The following is a 13683-nucleotide window of genomic DNA, read 5'->3' as shown; positions in this document are numbered from 1 at the left end:
GTGATTTTACAGTAGTAGGTTGGTGAGCGCAGCACACACAAAGAAAAATGCCAACAACAATGGCAAGCAGTCCCCATCGTTTCGGGACAATAGCTGTCGGTAAGTCGTCGGTTCATAATGGTCGATGCCAACGTTGAATGATAATGTGCCTCCATTACACTAATTGGTATCTGTTGTTGTATCTATTCAACTTCCCATTCCAACAAGCAGCTTTAATGATGTTAATTCTTTCATGTTTTATTGCAATCATCACGGCACAAGACGAAAATGGGGTGAATATGGCCTCTACCGAACAAATGCAACAATTAAAGGCTCAAAAATCTGTCCATCTCAATTACTTGGAGGTGGCTGGAGTACTGAAAACACAAGCAGACGAATTAACAGCATCACAAGCAAAGAAGAAACTTTTAGATACAAAGGAGGCCATTGAATTGTCCGCACCATTCCTCCAAGCTTTGAACGTTACAGAAGATCAATTTGTTGCCATGCTTTCAACGAAACAGACTCAGCTGCAAAGTGTTATGAGTTTGGACTTGGAATTGAACAATTTACTTGCCCTTACCCAAAATTCTGCCGACATGGTTGGAAAGAACATCAAAGATTTTGTCAGTGTAAGTATTTGTGTGCTATGATCACATTCTTCAGCTAAGGAATGTGAATCATCAACTACTGTTATCTATTGTGGAATGACTGCAACATTTTGAACATGCCTTAATCCATCTTGAACATTTTCCTTCATGATCATTATCGAAGGCGTTCACTAAAAAAGCATACACCACAGAAGAGTATTACACCACAAGTAAGGAGGCAATGAATGACACTGTCATTCTCACTCCTATGGATTCGATCCTTCCAAATTTTGGTTGGAACAACCAAGTTCGACGAATTAGAAACCGTCTCGCTGTTGGTTTGAAACATGTATTGATGTTGGGTCAAAATGGAAAGCTATACTCTACTGGAATCGCATACAATGGAAATCTTGGAAGAACGAATACAGATTCTAGACTCTTGTACAATCTTCCTGTTGAGGGACTTGATGGTTTACAAATTCTTCAATTTGATGCCAACTATTTCTTTTCTTTGGTGCTTACCAATGATGGAGTGTACAGCTTTGGAATTAATGATTACTCTCAATTAGGAACTGGAGACAGAAATAATAGATTAATTGCAGGAAAGGTTTACGGATTTGGATGGCAAACCATTGTACAGATTGCGACCGGATGGAGATCATCCTATGCCATTGATACTAATGGCAAATTATGGGCCTGGGGAGACAACTCAAAAGGACAACTTGGTGACAGAACTTTTTCTGAAAAGAATAGACCATTCCCTGTATATCCTTATGGTGCCATTGGTTCTACTCCTATTGTTAGAGTTTGTGGTGGAGGTGAATTTGCTTTGGCTCTCACCTCCAACAATACGCTTGTTTCATGGGGTGATAATACCTTTGGTCAATTGGGAAATAACAACATGTCAGTCACTATTTCTGGAGAACCTGTACTGGTCTATCAATCAGGTGATTTAGCCGGAAAGGTTATTGTTGACATTCAATGCGGTTATGATTTTTCTATGGTTTTATCAAGCACGGGTGAAGTTTTCTTATGGGGCAAAAATGATTTTGGACAATTAGGAGTGGCAGTTACCACAACTTATTCTGTAGTTCCCAAAAAGTTGACCACTCTTACGAACTGTGTCGCCTCCCAAATCTTTGCAAAACATCATAGCGCGTTTGTTTTATGTACAGACAATTCTCTTTGGAATTGGGGTAGAAATGATGCGGTACAACTTGGAAAAGCAGCATCCACTTACGAGGCACCACAAAAGATCGATCATACACTCTTCCTAACTTCGGATTTCTCTACTCTCGGCTATCCAAAGATTATTGAAATTGCAACCAACAAATTTAACACATTCATGATGACAACCGATTTCAATATTTGGGGATCCGGTACTTGTGGTGATGAAGCTAATCTACAATATGGTTTATTTTATGGTGATTCTACCAGTACTGCTGCCACTTGTTCAAGACAAATTTGCTCCGGACTAACCTGTGCTTATCCTAAAAATTACATCTTGACGACCTCGAATTATGCCAAAATGCCAACATTTAATGATTGCTATCTTCCTCTCCATATGAGAAGAGCTCCTTATTTTGAAATTGGATCCAGAGCTTACTTGTTACAAACTGACAATGTTGTTCCTACTCGTGTTGGCAATGGATTTAACATGTTCTATAAGGAGTTTAATGAATCCGAAGATGCTTGGAACGTATTGGAACGTGATGCTTCCGTCGGAAATGCTTTCCCTGTTTCTCTTTACAATAGTCATTTTTTGAAGTCTAACGAATTTGTTTACTTCTTTGGTGGTTTTGTGAATGATGACTTGTCGAATGCTATATATTCAGCTCCTATTTATGATGTAGAGAATGGATGGCAATTGTTGAATGCAACCTTACCTTATCCTGTTGCTGCTGGAATGACTGCTGTGATCAATGGTTATTTGTATATTTTTGGAGGAATTACCTCAGTTTATACCTATACATCGGGCTCTGCCAAACCAGTTGTTTCTACTTCTGTGACAGACAAGATTATTAGAGCACCTTTGGATAACCTTACAAATTGGATGGTAGTTCCAAAGGTTCTACCCTCGAAGTTACACAGTGGTCATTTGAGTATCATTGACAAGTTTGTTTACATTTTTGGTGGTGCTACGGACTATAGAAAGTCAGATTGGAATATATACAGGGCACTGTTGACTGATCCTGCTACTTGGGAAATGACCTTTGGTTTGTTACCTTTCTATACAGCCAACGCTGCTCTTGTTGCAACCAATTCTCAATTATTCTTGTTGGGTGGTGCACGTGACAGCAACACCAATGCCGGTAATTACATTGCTGTGGGCTACAAATCAGACCCAGTTAAGTCATGGATGGCAAGTGATCGAGTGCTGCCTCCTGATGCATCACAGTCCCTTGTTCCTGTAGTCAGAAATGATACAGTACTGTTGTATGGATCTGAAATTAGAAGATCAACACCATATATGACACAATCTGCAAGGACTGGACGTGTTTTAAAACTTTCTCTTGGTCTTTACTAGTGTAATTATAATAAATATGTCATTCATTAAGTAGTCTCAAACGAACAACGCTGTTTGGGAGTGATACTAAGAATTATGTTCGAAATGATCTGAAACTCACTCCACATAGCTCTCTATTGACAAGAATGCTGATGTTTAAGTTGTTTAGAAAATCAAAAGTTGGGTTTATGTAAATTACAAATTTAACATTGTTATCTTATGAGGACTGTCATTGGCGTTGTTGTGGCGCATCCCACGAAAGAGCTTTCTTGGAAACAAATTCCAGTAGCTACATAGTCCGAACAACAATTTACGACACAACTGGACCAATTACACGTGGACTTCCTTGTTATACCTACTGCATTTGCTCTATATCCCTTGGTTCCTCTGTAAGCATACTCAACAATCCAAAGACCTGCTGAAACAGGAAGGTCTCCATCCCACAATGTTTTATCTGTGAGAGACAATTTGTAGTCGGTAGTGGCATCTAAAACTCCATCAAGGTATCCCGAAAACAAACCTCCACCGTCCATAGTTCCAGCTATTGCCCCATAAACGTAGTATGGGTCTCCAAAGTTAGTGTTTAAGATGTATCCTGATCTGTAATTATTGACAATGACGGCATTGGATGTTTTTCTTTTGAACCAATGTTTTTTGTTGTTTGTGGTAAACATCACATCAGTAAAAGCTACTCTTTTCAGATCTGCAAAATAGCCTTCCTTATCATAGTTTAATCCACTCGAAGGAACTCCAGTTAATAAATTAACTGTGCTATAGGTGGTACCAACAGTATAGTAAACTGTCCATCCACCTCCATCTGTAGTCATGTCACAATAGACCTGCATTGGATTGCTCACCAAGTCTGGTTTAATCCAATACCACCCATCTCCAGTAATACCCTGATAGACGCGTGAAATGTTTGTGGGATTTTTGTATGCATTACAAGAGGTAGCATAGGTACCATCAGAATATTTTCGAATTCCGCTTAGGGCAATAATACCGGATTTTTCGCAATTATCTCCATATCTACCATTGGTGCATTGACATTTATCGTAATCGAGACATTTTCCAGCAGCAGAACAAACATTTGGATTTGACGCTTCAACTCCGTAACAGTAAAAACAAAGTAATGGATATTTCTTGCACCAAGCTTGGGTTCTCGTCGGGTCGTTAATGGCCATCCATGATCCGGTAATGTCACTCTTATTACCATATGCCATGTAAGGGCCTCCAACACCTGTTGTAGCATTGGTTCCTCCAAATGCGTACATTGTGTCGTTTGTGGAGGCAACTTGACCTGTATTAATCATGTAATAAGGAAGAATACCAAAGGTGTGTTCCCAAATCCAAGGAGTTTGAAGGGTTGCCCTGAAAATATTAATTTGTGAAGTTCCAACACTTCTTGAGCCACCAAACAAATAGACATAGTTGCCAACAATTTCCCAAAATGCAGAATGAATAGGGACAGGAAGAACATCTGACATAATCTCCCATGATGTCAAATCTGATAAAGGAGCTCTCATTATTTTGTCAGTGACAATTGCATTCTTTCTTGGTGCAAAATCGGTTGTGGAGTTGTATGAATACATTGAAGTAATTCCTCCAAAAATATACACATAATCACCGATAGGAACAAGCATACCAGAGGCTACAGGAACTGGTAAAGTAAAATTGCAAAGTTCCCAATCGTTTTGCAGGTCGTAGATGGGGCATCTATAGACACTATTCGAAACTTCGTCATTGACAAAACCTCCAAACAAGTAGACATACTCGTTACGCTTTAGCATATGAGAATTGTAAATCGAGTCAGGAAAGCCAGTTCCAGTTTTGGCATTGAATTCAATGAGTTTCCATTCATAATCTCCTTTTGTGATGTTGGAAACGTACATGTTAAATCCATTGTTCCTTCTTGTTGGAATGGTATTTTCTTGTTTCAGTAAATATGCCAAATCTCCCATATCAAAGTAGATTGGTTTGCGATGATACCAAACAAGGTTCATGTTGTTTTGATGGTTAACATTGGTGAAGGTTCCTCCAATATGATATACAAATCTTTTAGGTACAGTAACGTTATTCCAGAAGGGAGGATTCAAATCTATACATTCATGATTCATGAACATAAGAGTGTTTGGGCATTTTCCAGTTGCTTGTATGGAACCATCCGCATAGAATATGAACGAGTTGTCTTCGTTTGATGAAATGTCGACAATAGGTTGAAGAGAATGTTTGACCAAAGTTGGACGTAAAATATTTGAACCAATTGAACCAGTTCCTGTTTGTCCAATATCATTCTTTCCCCATGAGAATAATCTCTTGTCAGAACAAATCACAAAATTAACAAACCCTCTTGTGTGAATTCTCTCTGCAACACAAGATAAATTATTATAGAGATAGGAAACAAATATTGGAACAAGTGAATTCAATGTTGAACCATCTCCAAGTTGTCCATTTTCATTAGATCCCCATGAATAAACCATTCCATCAGTTGTGAGAAGTAAATTATGTTTCGTTCCACATTGAATATCTGAAATCTGTCTTCCTTGTAAATTATTTAATTTTACCTTAACTGGTTCACCTTGCGTTACTGTGTCATTTGTTCCTAATTGTCCAAAAGTGTTATCACCAAATGAAACCAAAATATTGTCACTTGTGAGAGCAATTGTATGGCTCTGACCTGCACAAACTCTAACAACGGTCCTATTACGGAGAGGTCCAAGCAACTGATAGACAGCGAAAGGTCGGTTCTTGTCATCAAATGTTCGATCACCAAGTTGGCCCTGGTCGTTAGCACCCCATGCCCATAATTTTCCATATTCATCAATGGCAAATGCAGAATTATAACCCAAAGCAATCTGCTCAATTTTGTTACCCATACTAAAGCCATTCACAAATGTAGCTTGAACTTTGGTTTTTGTACCTCCTGTAGCGAGTTGTGATCGATCGTTCAGTCCAAATGAATATACTCCCTTATTGGTCAATACTAAGTTTGAATATCTATTGGCTTCAAATTGATAAATTTCAAGACCGTCTAAACCTTCGACTGGATACTTGTACAAAAGTCGAGAGTCTTGAACGGTTCTTCCCAAGTTTCCTTCATTGTACACTCCTGTTGAATAGAGTTTGCCATTGGGCATCAATACAAGAACGTGTTCCAATCCTGCTGATATTCTGTTGCGTATTCTTGTGATGTTCAAAGGGTTAGCGGTTTCGAATTGTTGGAAGAGTCCTCGTTTAGAATTAAGGTAAAAATGTTCGTTTTGTGTTGTTTCAAAGTCCATTTGTCTGAAAAATAATTCATCTGAATAAGTTTCTTGAGTGTAATTCTATTAAAAGGGCCGAATTATGGAATTACACCCAGGTCAGCATTATTATTATTGAGTGTTTGATCAAGAAAGTTTGATTGTATGTTCACAAACAGTAGTTAACAATGAAAATAAAAATGTAAATACATGGAACAAACTCAAATATGGTTTGGCAAAATCTCTTAACTTACATTGACGAGAGTGGCTACATCATAACCGAGAGAATCAATCGAGTGTTTGGTGAGTGTAATCAAATTGGTCAACTCTAACTCTAAACTCATTGCTTTTACAAGTTCTTGTCTTTTGAGAACATTCATCTGATCAAAAACTGTTGAATTAATATCCAGAGCGTCTAACACAACAGAAGCTTTGTCGAGAGCATCCTTTGTGTTCACTAATTTTTGTTTGGATTTGGATTCAAAAAAGTTTTTTAACTCTGGTTTCAAGTCTGACTCTAATACTGTAATGTAACTGAGTTGTTTATCTTTCAATATTTTGGCTAATTCCATCTCAAGCTCTTGTACTCTGTTGTCTGTATCTATACCGACAATTAGGAGTGGTGAGATACAAGCTTGGTGAGATGAAATTCAACATGCACACACGTTGCGGATATGATCGGGTTGCCATCATGATACACCGTGGCAATATAACAAATAAGAATAGAGAGATATAAGGGCAATGGCCGTCCCATCATGTGTTTACTTACCATTGAGCAGCAAGGCTACTAGCAACCATGCCATCACCTTCGTTGTTGTTGGGCCAGTCATTCGGTTGTATTTTTTTGCTACTGTAATTGTACCCTCAATATACAGTAAAAAAAACAAAACCGGCAATGAACCCAACAACAACGAAGGTGATGACGGCATTGTTGCTTGTAGCTTTGCTGCTCAATGGTAAGTAAACACATGATAGAACGGCTCAAAGCTTACACTAATCTATATAACAATAAAATCATCATATTCACATACTATTGATGGGTATGTGCCTATGATGAATAATATCCACGACCTTCTTGCTTTATTGAATATCATCGGTGAATGAATGCCACATTCCTGTTCAATACCATAAAGCTATAAATGCATCCGTCATTGGAAGAAAAAGCAGCACAACAGGCGGTTCTCTTTCCACTGAGGATTTAGAAATGGCACATCGCCTCAGGGACAAAAGAACAAGCTATAATTCCGTTCTCGAGGATGATTTGAAAAAACAATTCCGAGACTTTTACGATTCAAAGGTGAAACAAAAATTGGTGGATACCACTGACGCATTGGATCAAGCCTCCTCTCGTTTAACAGAGCTAAATATTAACGAAACAGTGTTCGCAACATTGACATCGGCAAAGGAAGCCGATCTCATGGCTTCCATTAGTACTGAATTAGAGTTGAAAAAGACTCTTGTTTTGACTCAATTTTCAGCCGAGAAAATATCGGAAAATTTGCTGACGCTTGTGAATGTAAGTTTGTTGAAGGTTTGAAAATTCAATTTTTGTTTGATTTTGATGGCATTTCCGTTTAACTTGACCAACAAAAAATGCTCCTCACCGCACATTCAACCTCCTCTCAACAAACAGAACTACACATCAACCACATTCGGAGAAGAGGTATTCGTTAGACAATTCACATCTGAATATGCAAATGATCATCATTTTCATTTGAACTCAAGACGTGGTTTTTTTCCCTCTCTTGAGAGATCCCACAAAAAGGGTATCATTAGAATTCGAAATAGAATAGCTGCTGGTGCTGATCACGTTCTTGTATTGATGCCCGATGGAAAATTACACTCAACAGGGTCTTATTTTGAAGGTAATTTGGGAAGATCGTATAAGGATTCAAGATTGCTTTTCAGGCTACCTGTTGAAGCACTTGATGACTTAGAAATTTATCAATTCGAAGTTAATACCCACAGCAATTTAGTTTTGACCAACAAGGGGATTTATACTTTTGGAGTGAACAGTGATTTTCAATTGGCGACTGGTTTAATCTCGAACGTTTACATTCCCACAAGAATGAATGGCTTTGGAGGAAAAATTATAACACAAATTGCACTTGGATATAATGCAGGATATGCCATCGATGAGAATGGAAAATTATGGGCATGGGGTGCCAACGATAAGGGTCAGCTTGGTGATCGAACATTTGATCCAAAAAGTAGGCCATTCGCTGTCTATTTTTATGGAATACTAAAAGGAAAGATTGTTTCCAGAGTATGTGCAGGTAAAAACTATGCGATCGCGCTCACAACTGATAACACACTCATTGCCTTTGGTGATAACACTTTTGGACAATTAGGAACAAATGACACAGTAACGCAAGGTGAACCAGTTAAGGTAAAATTAAATAATTTACAAGGAAGACAGATTTCAGATATTCAATGTGGAACGAAACATAATTTACTTCTCACAACTGATGGAATGGTTTATTCATGGGGATCTAATGAAAATGGACAACTTGGAGATGGTTCAACATTGAATTCACTTGTTCCAATATTTGTTTCCTATCTCTATAATAATTTATCTTGTGTTGCAGAGAGAATTCACACAAGAGGGTTTGTTAATTTTGTGATTTGTTCTGACAAGAGATTATTCTCATGGGGAAAGAATGATATTGGACAAACAGGAACTGGTTCAATTGGTTCAAATATTTTACGTCCAACTTTGGTCAAACATTCTCTTCAACCTATTGTCGACATTGCTACTTCTGAAAAATCTTCGTACATTTTCTATGCGGATGGTTCGATTTTTGCGACAGGAAAATGTCAAAACACTAGAATGTTCTTCAATCATGATTGCATTGACACATCACCATTATATTGGAATGGAATTACTTACACGGAACGATTTCTATTCAACTTGGACGGATATTTCACTCCCGTTTCCATGCAAAATGATCTTCATCTTGCTTGGTATTACCGTAAACCTGTCTATTTTGAAATGGGAGATTTGGCATATTTACTGAAACAAGAAAATACCATTCCAACAAGAAGGAACAATGGATTTAATATGTATGTTTTGAACAATACTGAGAACAATAATGGAGAAGAATGGAAGCTTGTAGAATACGATTCGTATAAGAACTATGGATTTCCTGACTCGATTTACAACACTCATTTCCTCAAACACAATGAATATTTTTATCTGTTCGGAGGTTTTGTGAATGATGAAGTTTCGGACAAGATTTATCGATGTCCAATTTTTAGTTTAGACAAAGAATGGGAATTGTTACCTTTCACACTTCCCACACCTATTGCTTCCGGTGTTTTAGTTTCTAGTGGAGATTATGTGTATATTTTTGGAGGAATTACTTCAATGTATTCATACAACTCCACAACCGATTTTGCACCAAGAAAGAATGCAATTGTCACTGACAAAATAATGAGAGCTCCTTTATCAGATTTGACATCATGGGAGATTATGTCAGATGTTCTTCCTGTCCCTATTCATTCTGCATTTTGGGAAATTATGGATGGCTATATTTATTTATTTGGTGGTTCAAGAAGATTTGGAACCTCTCAAAACAACATATTTAGAGCCTCACTACTAACTCCAAATGTTTGGGAACACACCTTCAATGTTTTACCCTATTTCATGATAAATACCGGCCAAATATCATCTGCTGATGGTGACATTTCCTTGTTTGGAGGCACTAATTCTACCTCTGGTGTGGGAGGTCCATATGGTGTTTATGCTCACAAACGTGATTTAATGTGGAATGCAATGTTTGATGTAAATCGAACAAAAAGTTGGTGTTCGGCGTATCCTTTCATGTGTTATACTTGTTTTGGTTTCGAAGCAACCAATCCTCAAGTATGCTCCGGATTAGGAAGGTGTATGGATTATGACAAGTGTGACTGTCCAACAGGAATTTCTGGAAATAACTGTGATAAAACTAGTATTGTAGCTTTTAATGGAATAAGAAGGTATGCTGATGGAACAGCTGCTACTTCGTGTCAAGAATACAAATATCCAACAAATTCAAGCAAATTGTACTCAGGTCTCACTGGTTCTGGAGTGTACATGATTCAAAATGATACGAACATTCCTCCTGTCGCTGTTTTTTGCAACATGCTGACAACTCCTCCATCAACAGCAAATTACACTCTATTTCTTGACAGAGTTGGATTTGTGGTCAATATTAAAGAGCGGCACCTCAAATATGGAATTACAGATCCTACTCTACTCCAACTCAATAACGAAGGCAATGGAATTTATCAAATATCAATTCCCTCACTAATACCAAGTTCAATGCTTTGCTTGACACCCCTGACGGGTTCCGAAATTCTTTGCAGCTACTCTGGAGTATGCTTTACAGACGCGAATGGAAGCACCCAATGCTTGTGTGGAGTTGGTTATTCGTCTCAGTCAAACGGAACCTCATGTGTCCGAACAATCTAATTCTGTATAAATATTAACTATTTCCTATTTGAAGATGTTTTCTAGCTCACCAGTTTCCATCGCTACCACTTTGTCAATTTGACACAAATCAATACTTCACAAAAGACAATCCACCAGCTGGCATGTCGTTAATCCAATCTAATTGCAACAGGAATTTCGACCTCTTTTGCATTAATTTGTGCCCATGTATTCGAGTTCTGCCAGAACCCAAAGAAGGAAAGTCCTCAAAGCAATCATTGCCTTCCAACGACAATCCTCTGGCACAAATATCCCTCCCTCATTTTATAGCTATCCCTACTTTTCAAGCCGATTACAAAACAATCACTTCTCAGTAAAGGTTCTCCAGGCTATATCAAGTACTTGATTGAATGTACTATATATCCTTCAATTTTGAAAGTTTAATTCGTTGTATATATTTGGAAAATAAAGAGAGTTCACGATAAATACGGTATTTGGTTCGTTGTAATTCTGTAAACAAAGCAAAAACATTATACAAAATATCATTTATTAATAAGCGTACTGTGTGAGTTGCAAGGTGTCGTCAGGCAGCTGCAACGAATTCGATCTCATCACAATGTCATTATGTTTGAGTGCCTTTGTTTTGATTGTTGAATTTCATCATGATCAGTTATTCTTATCCGATTAATTTTACTCGTATGTTGTTGTTGTTGAAGTGTATTTAATGTGATGATTATGTTGAAGAGCTGTGATTAGAGGAGGGAGCTATTGTTGTTGTTGCGGTGCTTGTTATTGATATGTGAAAGAGTGATGATTGCTCTCATTATTCTCTCCTCATCATCATGTGATTGAATTCTTGTGTACAAGATCATTCATTTCATCATTCAACATGTTTTTGAATGGTTATGATTGTCATCAAGTGGAGTTCTTATTGTTATTCGGAAGTGAATCTAATGAAATCATATCAACAAATATAATGATGAATTTGGTTTTATTGTTGTTTCTTTGGAATGTTCGGATGTGTTTAGTGAATGATAGTCTTGTTTATTCCCTTTGGATGTTCGGATGTGTTTAATGGATACTATTCATGTGCTTTCAGTTGAATGTGGTTATTGATGTGAGTTGGAAAGCATGTATGGAGGATTTGATATCATTACTGTTCATTGAATGTTGTGCTTGTGTGATGAATTTAGATAAAATTTAAATTTGTTGTTATATTTTGCATGTGTTCATGATACGATCATGAAATCGATTCTTTTCCATCCATTGAGATGTGTATTAGCAATACATCAAGAATGGTGTTGATCTGTTGAGTATTCGTTGTGGTGAATCGTTTGCTTCTTGTGTACTCTTTGGGTTTGGGTTTGGGTTTGGGTTTGGGTTTGGGTTTGGGTTTGGGTTTGGGTTTGGGTTTGGGTTTGGGTTTGGGTTTGGGTTTGGGTTTGGGTTTGGGTTTGGGTTTGGGTTTGGGTTTGGGTTTGGGTTTGGGTTTGGGTTTGGGTTTGGGTTTGGGTTTGGGTTTGGGTTTGGGTTTGGGTTTGGGTTTGGGTTTGGGTTTGGGTTTGGGTTTGGGTTTGGGTTTGGGTTTGGGTTTGGGTTTGGGTTTGGGTTTGGGTTTGGGTTTGGGTTTGGGTTTGGGTTTGGGTTTGGGTTTGGGTTTGGGTTTGGGTTTGGGTTTGGGTTTGGGTTTGGGTTTGGGTTTGGGTTTGGGTTTGGGTTTGGGTTTGGGTTTGGGTTTGGGTTTGGGTTTGGGTTTGGGTTTGGGTTTGGGTTTGGGTTTGGGTTTGGGTTTGGGTTTGGGTTTGGGTTTGGGTTTGGGTTTGGGTTTGGGTTTGGGTTTGGGTTTGGGTTTGGGTTTGGGTTTGGGTTTGGGTTTGGGTTTGGGTTTGGGTTTGGGTTTGGGTTTGGGTTTGGGTTTGGGTTTGGGTTTGGGTTTGGGTTTGGGTTTGGGTTTGGGTTTGGGTTTGGGTTTGGGTTTGGGTTTGGGTTTGGGTTTGGGTTTGGGTTTGGGTTTGGGTTTGGGTTTGGGTTTGGGTTTGGGTTTGGGTTTGGGTTTGGGTTTGGGTTTGGGTTTGGGTTTGGGTTTGGGTTTGGGTTTGGGTTTGGGTTTGGGTTTGGGTTTGGGTTTGGGTTTGGGTTTGGGTTTGGGTTTGGGTTTGGGTTTGGGTTTGGGTTTGGGTTTGGGTTTGGGTTTGGGTTTGGGTTTGGGTTTGGGTTTGGGTTTGGGTTTGGGTTTGGGTTTGGGTTTGGGTTTGGGTTTGGGTTTGGGTTTGGGTTTGGGTTTGGGTTTGGGTTTGGGTTTGGGTTTGGGTTTGGGTTTGGGTTTGGGTTTGGGTTTGGGTTTGGGTTTGGGTTTGGGTTTGGGTTTGGGTTTGGGTTTGGGTTTGGGTTTGGGTTTGGGTTTGGGTTTGGGTTTGGGTTTGGGTTTGGGTTTGGGTTTGGGTTTGGGTTTGGGTTTGGGTTTGGGTTTGGGTTTGGGTTTGGGTTTGGGTTTGGGTTTGGGTTTGGGTTTGGGTTTGGGTTTGGGTTTGGGTTTGGGTTTGGGTTTGGGTTTGGGTTTGGGTTTGGGTTTGGGTTTGGGTTTGGGTTTGGGTTTGGGTTTGGGTTTGGGTTTGGGTTTGGGTTTGGGTTTGGGTTTGGGTTTGGGTTTGGGTTTGGGTTTGGGTTTGGGTTTGGGTTTTGGGTTTGGGTTTGGGTTTGGGTTTGGGTTTGGGTTTGGGTTTGGGTTTGGGTTTTGGGTTTGGGTTTGGGTTTGGGTTTGGGTTTGGGTTTGGGTTTGGGTTTGGGTTTGGGTTTGGGTTTGGGTTTGGGTTTTGGGTTTGGGTTTTGGGTTTGGGTTTGGGTTTGGGTTTGGGTTTTGGGTTTGGGTTTGGGTTTGGAGTTTGGGTTTGGGTTTGGGTTTGGGTTTGGGTTTTGGGTTTGGGTTTGGTTTGGGTTTGGGTTTGGGTTTGGAGCAAT

At 39.0% G+C, this 13683-nt stretch overlaps 4 protein-coding genes across 4 annotated transcripts; 3 read left to right on the top strand and 1 right to left on the bottom strand.

The window, feature by feature from the left end:
* Positions 1-47: 47 nt before the first annotated feature.
* On the top strand, positions 48-3096 carry FDP41_001826 (uncharacterized protein; the record flags this gene model as incomplete). The annotated part of the gene is made up of 3 exons (XM_044704953.1): positions 48-99; positions 211-611; positions 754-3096. 3 exons carry the CDS (start codon positions 48-50, stop codon positions 3094-3096), a joined length of 2796 nt encoding a protein of 931 aa, XP_044563469.1.
* Positions 3097-3287: 191 nt separating this feature from the next.
* FDP41_001825 (uncharacterized protein) lies at positions 3288-7144 on the bottom strand (the record flags this gene model as incomplete). Its single annotated transcript, XM_044704952.1, has 3 exons — positions 3288-6398; positions 6569-6915; positions 7084-7144. The coding sequence occupies 3 exons, from the start codon at positions 7142-7144 to the stop codon at positions 3288-3290; spliced, it is 3519 nt and encodes a 1172-aa protein (XP_044563468.1).
* A 65-nt stretch (positions 7145-7209) lies between these two features.
* On the top strand, positions 7210-10767 carry FDP41_001824 (uncharacterized protein; the record flags this gene model as incomplete). The annotated part of the gene is made up of 3 exons (XM_044704951.1): positions 7210-7270; positions 7448-7830; positions 7948-10767. The coding sequence occupies 3 exons, from the start codon at positions 7210-7212 to the stop codon at positions 10765-10767; spliced, it is 3264 nt and encodes a 1087-aa protein (XP_044563467.1).
* Positions 10768-11387: 620 nt separating this feature from the next.
* On the top strand, positions 11388-13683 carry FDP41_001823 (uncharacterized protein; the record flags this gene model as incomplete). The annotated part of the gene is made up of 2 exons (XM_044704950.1): positions 11388-11421; positions 12040-13683. Coding segments are annotated over 2 exons (1678 nt in total), but the record flags the coding sequence as incomplete, so codon positions are not given.

This window comes from Naegleria fowleri (assembly GCF_008403515.1).
Source record: "Naegleria fowleri strain ATCC 30894 chromosome Unknown tig28, whole genome shotgun sequence".
NCBI lineage: Eukaryota > Heterolobosea > Eutetramitea > Acrasida > Naegleriidae > Naegleria > Naegleria fowleri.
The sequence above is the reverse complement of the archived record's forward strand: the minus strand, read 5'-3'. Positions and strand labels throughout refer to the sequence as shown.